This window comes from Culex pipiens, chromosome 1 (assembly GCF_016801865.2).
Source record: "Culex pipiens pallens isolate TS chromosome 1, TS_CPP_V2, whole genome shotgun sequence".
In the NCBI taxonomy this organism is placed as follows: Eukaryota; Metazoa; Arthropoda; class Insecta; order Diptera; family Culicidae; genus Culex; species Culex pipiens.
Genome location: NC_068937.1, coordinates 34,265,465 through 34,278,438, shown reverse-complemented (window position 1 = coordinate 34,278,438; position 12,974 = coordinate 34,265,465). Strand labels below are relative to the sequence as shown.

Sequence of the window (12,974 nt, the reverse complement as noted above, 5' to 3'; positions counted from 1 at the left end):
AAAATGTAATGATAGGAGGTGGTAGAATAGGCCAAATACTACCAAAAACAAACATAAACTAAACAAGATAAATGCAATTTAAAATACTAAAAATTAAACAAGAAAAACATTAAACAAGAGAAGTAAAGTTTTTCGTAGAACAAAAGTTGCTCAAAATGACTCAAAATGGAAAAATAAAAAAATTCAAACAAAAATTTGGGCAGTAGAGGGTTAAAAAAACTCTAGACATGACTCTAGAGCAGGGGTGCACAACCTTTTGGCCTGAAACAGTGGCCTGCCAGAAATAATGTTTAATAAAAGTTGAAAATGCAAACAATTTTTGTTCAGACATTATTTGCAAAAAATAAACAAACAAGTGTTGCAAATAAGATTCATTTATCTGGATTATAAAAATGAAAAAGAAAGATAACTTTCAAAAATGTGTTGATTTGATTAATTTTAATTTTGGTTTGTTTTGTTTAAAATTGTATTGCCATCGTTTTGTCGATTGAATACAAATAGTCGTAGCAAGTTTTTTAAAGTTTAATTTCCTCAACACAACAATCTATATATATAAATTATTTCGATGGTTTTGTTCGAACGCGAATCAGTTCAATACGGAGCGACGGATCGAGGTGCTTTTTGTTGCGTTGGGTTCGTAAAAGTCCAAGGAAGGTTCTTACGCCAACAAGTGACAACTTTGGCCACTCTGGAACCGATTCCGGAAAATCTGCAGATTGTATGGGAAATGCTGCGTAAAATCAAATTTTGATCACAGGAGGCTGAATTAGCAAACAAGCAAGAAACGTCAGAAAACCAAAAAAGGGCAGGACGAAGTTTGCCGGGAAGAGCTTGTATATTTTAAAAAAATCAATGAGGCATTATGAGTAATTCTCTACGAAATCGGTCTTTTTTTAAATTTTCGTTTTGGTATTTTTTAATCCGACTGAAACTTTTTTGGTGCCTTCAGTATGCCCAAAGAAGCCATTTTGCATCATTAGTTTGTCCATATAATTTTGAATACAAATTTGGCAGCTTGGCAGCATTCCATACAAAAATGATGTATTAAAATTCAATAATCTGTATCTTTTGAAGGAATTTTTTGATCGATTTGGTGTCTTCGGCAAAGTTGTAGGTTTAGATAAGGACTACACTGAAAAAAAAATGATACACGGTAGAAATTGGTGGTTTTTATCACTTAGACTTGCTTTTTGTCACTTAAACTTGATTTGCAAAAAAACACTATTTTTATTTTTTCATTTTTTTTTATGTTTAAGGGGACATCAAATGACAACTTTTCAGAAATTTCCAGGTTGTTCAAAAAATCTTTGACCGAGTTATGAATTTTTGAATCAATACTGATTATTTCAAAAAATCGAAATATTGATCGCAAAAATGCTTCAACTTCATTTTTTGTTGTAAAATCAAAATTGCAATCAAAAAGTACATTAGTGAAATTTTGATAAATTGCACCGTTTTCGATTTAAAGCCATTTTAGGTAACTTTTTTGAAAATAGAAGCAGTTTTTAATTTTTTTAAAACTGGTGCACATTTTTGCCCACTTTTAAAAGAAAATATTTTTGAAAAGCTCAGAAAAATCTCTATATTTTGCTTTTTAAAATTTGTTGATACGACTCTTAGTTGCTGAGATATTGCCATGCAAAGATGTTAAAACAATTAAACTGATGTTTTCTAAGTCTCATCGAAACAATCCACCATTTTCTAACGTCGATATCTCAGCAACTAATGGTCAAATTAAAAATAATAAATATGAAACATTCGTGAAGTTTTCTGATCTTTTTAAAAACAATATTTCATTTTTTTTTAAATCACGACTAATATTTTAAAAGGGCGTAATATTGAATGTTTAACCCTTTTAAAATGTTAGTCTCGATTTAAAAAAAAAAATGAAAATATTGTTTTCAAAAAGATCGGAAAATTACACGAATGTTTCATATTTTGTCATTGTAAATCGGACCATTAGTTGCTGAGATATCGACGTTGGAAAATGGTGGGTTGTTTGGGTGAGACTTAGAAAACATAAATTTTCTTGTTTTTAAACCTTTGCATGGCAATATCTCAGCAACTAAGGGTCGTATCAACAAATTTCAAAAAGCAAAATATAGAGAATTTTTTCAGCTTTTCAAAAATATTTTTTTCAAAAGTGGGCAAACATGTGCACTAATTTTAAAAAAATAAAAATTGCGGCTATTTTCCAAAAAGTCACCTAAAAATGGTTATTTCTTGAAAACGGTGCACTTTATCAAAATTTCACTAGAGTAATTTTTGATTTTACATCGACAAATGAAGTTAAAAATTTGTTGCGGCCGATTTTTCGATTTTTTGAAAAAATCAGTGTTGATTCAAAAATTCATAACTCGGTGGTCAAAGATTTTTTGCACAACCTGGAAATTTCTGGAAAGTTGGCATTTTATGTCCCTTAAAACATATCAAAAAAAATAAAAGTAGTGTTTTTTTTGCAAATCAAGTGACAAAAGTTCACCAATCACCAATTTTTTTTACCGTGTATCATTTTTTTCTGATTGTAGTCCTTATCCATACCTACAACTTTGCCGAAGACAACAAATCGATCAAAAAAATCCTTCAAAAGATACAGATTTTTGAATTTTTATACATTATTTTTGTATCGACAGCTGCCAAATTTGTATGGAAAATCATATGGACAAACTAATAATGCAACATGGCTTCTTTGGGCATACCGAAGGCACCATAGAAGTTTCAGACGGATTAAAAAATACAAAAATTAAAATTATAAAAAAGATCGATTTCGTAGAGAATTGCTCGTCTGCGATTCTGCGAGTTTCTTGTTGTAGATCAAGCTTAAGAGAACGCAGAGGCATCGAGCTGTCTAAAGCAAAAAACCTCTGTTTTTTTTAAATTTTAAGTGATTTGGGAAAGGTTTGCTATCCAAGATGGCGGTGATGTAGTACAGTCATCCCACATATTCGGAACGGTTTACAGATCGGCCAATGCTCAAAAAATCATAGCAAATCGATAATTGAACTTAATGATTCGCTTTTACCTAAGTTTGAAAGCTTTTCTTGCGATCTTTCAAATGATGTATCGAACAACTGCAAATTTTAACTTTTATATCAAGTTTGAACCCTTGAAATCCACAAATTCGGAACACTTTTTTCTTACGGATGTAAACAAACTTTGGTTCTCTCCATGAGTACACATTTTTTACAAAATAATGACTTCAGGCCCTGCAACCAACGAAACTCAAGCATAGTTATGTTTTATGAATGGTTTGATAACTATTTTTGTGAAAATATCAGTTAAATTCAGATGTTCCACAATTGTGGGAGGCACAATAACATCCCACAATTATGGAACAGGCAATTTGGAGGCAGTGTTTTGCTGCTCTGTATAAAATAGTCTTGAAATGAGGTTTTTTGTTCAAAAAGTATTAATTTTACTAGTGAAATTGCAAGAGAATGTCCAAATAAAGGTCAAAAAAATAGTAGGTTCGACAGAAAAGCTGCATTTGCCATGTTATTGACAAATTATCTCAAAAGTGTTCCGAATTTGTGGGTGTTCCGAATATGTGGGATGACTGTACAGTACTTGTTCGGTAGCTGGGTGTTGTTTAACTGGACTGCTTTTTAACTGGGCGCTCGATAAATGGTCTGTAGCCCAGTTAAAAAGCAGGCAAGCGTCAAAAAACAACATCAAACTAAAAAGATCGAGGGGTCGGTGAATGAACATCAACAAATAAAAAATCATTTTCAGGTTTTCATGAAATTTCATAACATAATCAAAAGAAATTTTGACGGGTATGGTCTGGAAATATTTTTGAGTAACTTTGAATTTTTTTGGTGAGAAAATATAATGCATCGATGTTCTCCTCGTCATTTTTCGATCAGCCCAGTTAGCAAGCAGCATTCGGTAGCTGCACACAATTTTTTTTTCGCTCAAATTCAGTAAAGTTTTACTGCATTTTCATCTACAGAAATTTCAGAAAACGATTCACTAATTTAGATTTTACTGAATTCCGGGACCGTGGTGTAGGGGTAAGCGTGATTGCCTCTCACCCAGTCGGCCTGGGTTCGATTCCAGACGGTCCCGGTGGCATTTTTCGAGACGAGATTTGTCTGATCACGCCTTCCGTCGGAAGGGAAGTAAATGTTGGCCCCGGACTAACCTAAAAAAGGTTAGGTCGTTAGCTCAGTCCAGGTGTAGGAGTCGTCTCCCTGGGTCCTGTCTCGGTGGAGTCGCTGGTAGGCAGTTGGACTAACAATCCAAAGGTCGTCAGTTCGAATCCCGGGGTGGATGGAAGCTAAGGTGTAAAAAGAGGTTTGCAATTGCCTCAACAATCAAGCCTTCGAACTAGAGGGTGACGATTCTCGAGATTTTCAATTTCCCGGGAATCGAGAGTTGAGTTTTGCAATTTCCCGGGAATTCCCGGGACCCGGGATTTTTTTTTGAATAGCAAAAAGTGACAATAACTTAAAAAGGAAATTAAAAAAAAGTGTCTTTTTAATGAATTCTGATAAAATTAATTCATATTAATCCAATGAAACGTAAATTTAAGTAACCTCATTATTTTGAGGAACTATTTCTACATTTTGATTTTTCCCTCAATCTACAAATACAAAATCGTTTCTTAAGCCTTTTGGGACTCGAAATTACAGTTTAAAATGTTTACGATTCTTCATTCGCACTGAGTGATTTTTCAAAAGTTGCACAAACTTGTTGTTAAACTTCACAGCAAAAAAAAGTGTAAATTTGGAAGGTGTTATTTTAGAAGGTTGAATATTACCTTTTTATTATGTTTTTTTTTTTCAATTTAGACTGAAAATGCGACATTACACCAGAATAGTGGTAAAATTACATATTTTCAGAAGTAAAATTACTCATTTTTTCTGACATATAAGATGTAACCTTTCCAGATGTAATATTACCATGAATTTTTTTTCTGTATTGTTATTAGATTTTTTGAAAGTAAAAAAAAAACTTATATATAATTTTCCATTTTTTTGCAATATGATAAATAACGACTCAAAACAAAAACTTTAAGTTGTTTTTTTCCTTCTTAAGGTCAACTGTAAATGTTCACAATTAGTGGACCCTAACTTTACAAATAAAGCCTGATTTTTATTCTCAAAATATAATTCAATATGCAAAATACAAAATGACTTATTGACATAAAAAAAAAGAAATTACATCGATACGATAGCGAAATTGACTTACTTAGAATTAGAAAAAAAACAAGATTCTTAGTTTTGTTAAGCTCGAGTGAGGATATGAAAATTAAACTTATCTTGAAAAGGCTTTTCCCTCTTAGAAATAATAAATATTTTATTTCTGGTGTGTAAGTGCTTAGAATGCTTCAAGGTTAATTTTGGGGTCCAAATTCACTCTCAATTATAGTTATTGGAATTTTTGAAAAGTTAAACTTTTATAATAAGAAGATTAGAGAAGCATTGGTTTATTCAAGCTTGAAAATCGAACATTGATCATCCAATGTTCTAAACTATTTCGAATTTTTGGAATGTTTTTCTGATTAGTTTATTAATTTTGGTTCGATATTTATAAGTATAAAATTTCCCGGGAGTCTCGACCAAATTTCCCGGGAATCGAGAGGTCCAAAAATGGCAAATTTCCCGGGAAATTTTTCCCGGGAATTCCCGCTCGTCACCCTCTACTTCGAACACCTAGTTTCGAGTAGGAATCTCGCAATCGAGAACGCCAAGGCAATGCTGTAGAACGAATAATTTGATTGATTTTTTGAATTCTCAGTAAACTGACATTTGCGATTGTGTCACGTTCTCTAGAAAAACATTCCCCCAAATACCATTCCCCAGAAATCCATTCCCCAGAATGTACTATTCCCCAGAAAACTAATCCCCAGAATGTACCGTCCCCCAGAAAAAAAATAAAAACTCCTTTTTTCCAAATAAATCAGTTATTTTAAGTCAGCAGTTATTCTAAGTTTTCCTTTCCAAAAAAGGGAAAATTCATTTTTGTCATCTTAAAACAAATTTAAAAGCGATTCTAATAATGTTTTTTGTTGAAACTTTAAATCATCATGCAAAATGAGTAGGGTTAGTGAAATTTCACAATTTCGCGGACAGCGTGAAATCCGCGAAATTTGGCTTTTTCCGCGAAATCCCGTGACATTTTATGTTTGTGTGAAACTGTAACGATTTTTCTCAAAATAATTCATCAAACTCAAATAGGAATAAAAATAATCTTATGAACTACTGTAGAATCAAGCAAGTGAATATCCTGGTTTAATTACTAGTCAGGGTTAGTGATTTTTGACGATTTCGTAGACGGCGTGAAATTCTTGAAATTTATCAATTGTCTCAATCATGTTTTTAAAAAATTACATAATAAATATTTCTACTATTTAAGTAAATTTTATAAGTTTTCAATTGGAAGGTTGATATGAACCATTTGAAGAATTGTTCAGATTTTTCAGTTTTTTTTAGAAACTAACTAAATTTAGTAATAATTTCATTCGCTGTAATAACAATTTTACTGCTATTTTATTTGAAAGATATAGTTTCAAAAGAAATTAAAATAATCAAGCTTTGTTTTATTCAAAATAATATGAAAAGAATTTCTAGAGTTTTTTTTTTAAAAAGATCCAATAAGCTATTCTGTTTCATATGTTTATAGGACCTTTTCAAATAAAACTCTAGATTTTTTATCTTTGACACCACCTTTTAAAAACATTTCAGATTTTTTTCTGAGTTTAATTTTAACGATATTTGATTCTTTGGGTGGATGATTCCCGTGAAGTTCAAAAATACTTTTTTGTTTTCTGTTCTCATTTTGAATAAAAATTTCGATTCCGTTGCAAATTATATTATTTTTGAATATTGATTTTAATTTTTTTAAGTGAGATTTAAACCTTAAAAATTATTTTTAAGTGGCTAAACGTCGCAGAAATTTCAAATTATGTTAGTAATTTTGGCTGGACAAGGTTGTTAAATCTTGCTTTGATATGAAATTCAATAAAATGTAAAATGATTAAACAGAAGCAAATCCGCAATTTTTTTTTTAGCTTTATTAGTCGAATATTAAAAAAGCAGTTCAGTAAATAAGAATACGTATGCCCTACATTTGGTTCAAAATGTATTTAGACCACACTTCAAATCAGGTGGAAACAGCAGAGATTTTTTTGTGTCACGTTCAAATTTAGTGAAGATTATTTTAGTTTATTGAAGAATAATATATAATGAAGCATAAAAAGTAGTTTCTGTGATTTAAACCTAAGATTTTCAGAGTTATTTTAATTTTTTTCACGTTCCGTGAAATTTGCGTGAAATTTGGTGTTTTAAAATTGAGGTCCCCGTGAAATTTGCAATTTTCGAGCGTGAAAAATCACTAAGCCTAAAAATGAGCATTATACCAAATGTCCACTATGTCAAATGGAATTATACCAAATGACACCCATAATCCAATTTTAATTTTAACAAGCATTTTTCTTCTTTGTAAAATAAAAAAAGCCTTCACGGAGAAACAAAAAAATAAAATGAAACTGCAATTTATTCGGCATTTGTATAACAAATTAAACATGACTGAAAAAGAAGGGAAAATTTCTTAGAATAATATAACTAGTCATATGCCGAATTTACATGCTCTGTTATTTTCTCAAGATTTGTTGTCGAAAAAGAAAGGAAAATTTCTTAGCATGGATAAAATTACTTTGTCCAATTTTTATATTTTCTAAGAATTTCCTAACAAATCTTATCATTGAAACTACTTTACATCAATTCCTAATATTTTTCGAGAAAGAAACTTTTATGGGGAATGGATTTCTGGGAAATGGTACATTCTGGGGAATGATTTTCGGGGGAGTGGTTTTCTGGGGAACGTGACACAATCGACATTTGCCATTTTGACAGATAGTTTACTGGAATTTCAGCAAATGAAACGTCAAATTATTTTGCTGAAAATTCAGTAATTTTCTTGTGTCAGTTTGACAGATCATTTGCTGAAGATTCAGCAATCGTTGCTGGTATTTCAGTTATCAAAATTTGATTTTGCTTGCCATTAAAAATGTTTCCAGTACTGTTATTCATACAATAATTTCATCAATCCTCCAAACCTAAAAAACGCAGGTGGTTTGTTTTTCACAATTTTCTTACCTTTGTTTCTAAAGATCACAATGTAAAATTAAAAAAAAAAACACCTTTGAAAGAGAATTTTCTCTCGGCAGCATCCAAACAATAAGTCAAAAGTGACATTTCAGTTTGACAGATATGCAGTCACTGAATGTTCAGCAATGTTTTTGTTCATTGCCGAATTTCAGCAAAAATTTATTTTACTAAAATGGCAATCCAAAATTTGCTGTGTGGGCTACGTGCTCAGTCCAGTTACCGAACAGGTACTGTTGTAGGTTTCACGTCGACTCGATTTTTAAGGTTTGGAATTTGACAGCTCGCGTGCACTGTTTATATGTTTGACATATCTGTTTAATTATTTAAACAACATTTTCTTTATGCTTAAACATCTGGATAGCAAACCAATTTTCGCCACTATAATTCTGAAATAAATCTAACCAAAACGTCTTTCCCTTTCTATATATTTCCAGAGGCCGCAAGCGTTTCGTGTCCGAGGGTGACGGTGGCCGCATCAAGCCGGTCAATTTGAATTCGCGTGACTTTTAAGGCGCGAACCGCAGCAGCAGCAGCCTCAGCAGACCATTTCAGCAAGGAAGAAAAACGCGCTAAACATTTTTTTATTTGGCGCAATCCGTTTGGTTACTCTGGAATGGCGCGCAAACGCAATTGATATTTTTCCTGCGAGAGTTGAAGTTCGAATGCAAGAAAAAGGAGGATAAATTTGGACTTTTCAAGAGAGTGAGAATCGTTAGGCGAAGAGATGAAAATTGTACAACCGTGCTCTGTCAAACTGAGTAGAAAGTGCGGAAAACAACATCTTTTATGTCATTTACATAATTTTGCAAGGTAGAGAGCACAGTTGCAGGAGGGAAAGAAGAAGCAGCCCGCGCAGTTTAGAAGAGCAGAAGAAAAATGTAACACATTTTGAAAGGAAACAGAAAACTACACTCAAATATATTGTAACCCCATTTTGATCGTATATTCACCAAAAAACAACAATTAAAAATACTTATCTGTAGACGAAAGTAACAAAAAACAAAGTCGAAAGCATTTTAGAAGCAAAACCGTAGAAAAAACATTGAAAAAATCCTGAAAGGATAGAGCCATCATTCGTAGGCTGCTAGAGTAGGAACCTGCAAGAGTCAGTCATCACCACTTGCTCTGAGTCGTTTGTTTTGATCAGTTTGATTCCGCCCCCCAAACTCTCGCCAGCTGCATTTCTTGCGTTTTCCAGTTTTTCTTTTTGGTCGTCATTGAATCTAGTTCCGAGATTTGTCGTTTTTTTAGACGAATCGATGCAAGTCATTCTGAGAGAATACAAAAAAACAACAAAAAAGAAACGAGAGAAGAATTTGAAATTGCTACCTGACTATTACAAACAAACAAAAAAACATACTACTATATACTAACTTAACAGTACTTTGGATACTTCTGCCAAGCAAAAATTGTAAGCACTTAAGCGTTGAACGAGATAACTCGAGTTAAGAGAGAATTAAGTTAGAGATGAGATAATATACTGTTTTCCCCGCTCCCCATTTATTTTGTTCATCCTGTAAGCGGTACGAATAAATACTTTTTACAAAGTTGGATACAATTCAGTGCAGATTTTGTAAGCCCCCGCCCCCTCCTGAACATTTCCTTGAATTATTCGCACACGTAAACGTAATCCAGTGAAATGCGCATCACTTCGTCAATAGGAAAGGAAAGGCAAAAGGAAGGCATCAAAACACAACATACTTTATCGTACTGAGAGTAAAACTGCAAAATAATATAAAAACCAGCAGAAAAAATACAACCTATGCAAAGTAACCGTTAAGGAACAAACATACAAAAAAAAAAAATGCAATTGAAAAAGCATAATAAAAAAAACTATTAAAAAACGATGTGTTTGCTCTACTTTATCACATGGTCATTTTGTTTTCAGTCTGTAAACCTAATCGACTCTAAAACCCGCTGACCGGCAGCGAAATTATGGGAAAGTACAATTTGTATCAAACTAGAAATATGCTGACACAACTTAACTCAGCTGTGGGTTATAAGGTTGTGCTACACAGTATAAAAAAAATGAATTTTGTTATGTTGAAAATTTGGTAGGTTGAGTAATGCTCCTAAAAAATGTGTAAAAATGTGAACCTCAAGAATATTCACCAGAAAATGATGAAAATTCATCATTTTCTGATGTAATATTACTTTTTTTTTCACAAAATCTGTTACCATTTCCTGATGAATATTACCATCATTTTTTTCTTTGTAGTCCCCCTCCGCTGCTTCCAATGATCCATTGCAGAAAAGCAGGTAATTCCTGTGATCCAAATTCGAAGTCGTTGGACACTGTATGGCCTTGTCTTAACATGGAAGCCATGCACCAAAAGAATAATCGATATGTATTTGGGTCTAAATTTACAGAAAATTATTGTATTTTACCTGATAGGAGGAGAGTTCTTAACGTGCTCTTTAGGGTAAGCGGTAAGATTATATAGATGGGTCATTCCAGGTCAACTGAGTACACTTTTGGACTCGACCTTCACCGATTTGGACCAAACTTGGAGGGAACTTTCATCTATCGATAGTTAACAGAAATCCTAAGTTGGGTGCTGATTGGACCATCCCTCTATTTTTGGCACTGCCCTCTTTTTTGACGATTTTCTTAAAAACATTTTTTTCTTTTAATCATAACTTTGCAACTATTTGAGCAAAAGACTTTCTACAGGTTGCATTTTATAGAAAATTGTCCAAGGAATTCGATAAAAATAAAATTTATATATTTTAACGTTTTAAGTATTAAAATTCAGTTTTGACCAATTCCTTATATTTTTATTTGTTTTATTTTATCACCATCGTGTTCCCCGGACAATTTTACATAATAATCAACGTAGACCTCAAACTAAAATGAACTATTGGTGCAGCGCAAAATCAAACTTTTTTCAGTAAAATCACTGTATCTCGCCAATAGTTCATTTTAGTTTGAGGTCTACATTGATTATTATGTAAAATTGTCCGGGGAACACGATGGTGATAAAATAAAACAAATAAAAATATAAGGAATTGGTCAAAACTGAATTTTAATACTTAAAACGTTAAAATATAATATTAGTGGGCATTTAAGGGTTAAAATTTTCGAATTCCTTGGACAATTTTCTATACAATGCAACATGTAGAAAGTATTTTGCTCAAATAGTTGCAAAGTTATGATTTAAAGAAAAAAAAAAGTTTTTTAGAAAACGTCAAAAAAGAGGGCGGTGCCATAAAAAGAGGGATGGTCCAATCAGCTCCAATTTCTGCTCGGGATTTCAGTTTACTATCGATCGATGAAAGTTCCCTCCAAATCCGTGAAGGTCGAGTCCAAAAGTGTATGGAATGACCCAGATTTATTTTGTAAAAAAATCGAAATGCTACACCATAACATAAATCAGACAATTTGACATGTAGTTTAGCAGAAGTTTGGATAGGCAGTGGCATAAATGTAGGAGAAGAATTTGTACAATTTGTGAAATATGTAATTTGTAATTTGTTGTTTTTTTGGTTACGATAGCCTGTTAGTATAAACTGTGCATGTAAACGGTTTGGTACCTACAACTTTGCCGAAGACACCAAATCGATCAAAAAATTCCTTCTAAAGATACAGATTTTCGAATTTTCATAAATCATTTTTGTATGGACAGCTGCCAAATTTGTATGGAAAATTATATGGACAAAAATGATGCAAGGTTTCAGCTGGATTAAAAAAGTTCAAGATGGTATGTCAGAGACATAACCGAAAGACATAGGACCAAAAAATTTGAATGAGTTTTTGGATTGCTAGTGAAATCTGGAATAAGATTATTTTATTTTGTTTCATAGATTTGTTGGCAAAATTGTCATAAATGTTCCCCCAAGGTGAACCTTCCATGAGGGCACCGGCAACTCCAGGTTGTGGCCACTACTGTCGAAATGGCCATTTGCAGGTTCAATATCAAAACTATGAATTTTGATACCCATATTGCCACAACTCGTATGTTTCGGTTAATGTTACCCCGGGCCTAAGGGGAACCTGCTTTGAGGGACACGGCCACTCCAGGTTGTGGCCACTACGGTCAAAATGTCAATTTTCATGTTCAGTATCAAAACCATGAAGTTTGGTACCCATATTGCAACAACTCGTATGGTTCTGTAAATGTCCCCCAGTCCCCGGGGGAACCTTCTTTGAGGGCAGCGGCCACTCCAGGTTTTGGCCACCACTGTCGAAATGACAATTTTCATGTTCAGTATCAAAAACCATGAATTTTGATACCCATATTGCAACAACTCGTATGGTTCTGTAAATGTCCCCCCAGGCCCCGGGGGAACCTTCTTTGAGGGCAGCGGCCACTCCAGGTTTTGGCCACTACTGTCGAAATGGCCATTATCATGTTCAGTCTCAAAAACCATGAATTTTGATACCCATATTGCCAAAACTCGTATGGTTCTGTAAAAGGCCCTCCGGGCCCCGGGGGAACCTTCTTTGAGATCACCGGCCACTCCAGGTTGTGGCCACCACTGTCGAAATGGCAATTTTTCATGAGAACCGCCACATCATGGCGACTTCCACCGGTCCGCTTGGTGCGCCTTTGTTCGAATTTCCTCCTACTGCTGCTAGTGGTTCTTCCTTATGGTTGCTGGTCCTCTTCTTCTATTGGCTGCTGCTGCTGCTGCTCCGCGCCGGCCCGACGTGGACAGTTCGAGTGCTCGTTCCAAAGTGACTTGCCTTTGCGAAATTTTCTGCTTAAATAGCGGCACAGCCGGAGAACGGCACAAAAGGGGCGCGGCCTCGAATGCATACGCTCGCTCTGATTGGTCATCTGTCCGATTTGTACTGAAAAATTACTCATTTTGATTGCATGTTTTAAGTGCTTTAACTATGTTTAGTCAAACTTTCTA

The 12,974-nt window shown here is 33.7% G+C and overlaps 1 protein-coding gene across 1 annotated transcript in view; it reads left to right on the top strand.

The window, feature by feature from the left end:
- LOC120418104 (programmed cell death protein 4) overlaps window positions 1-9,902 on the top strand; it is a 33,188-nt gene extending 23,286 nt beyond the window's left edge. Inside the window, exon 4 of the mRNA XM_039580374.2 lies at window positions 8,549-9,902. Coding sequence (XP_039436308.1) covers window positions 8,549-8,624 — 76 coding nt within the window. The 3' untranslated portion in view covers window positions 8,625-9,902. The remainder of the gene's footprint in view (window positions 1-8,548) is intronic.
- The last annotated feature ends 3,072 nt before the right edge of the window (window positions 9,903-12,974 follow it).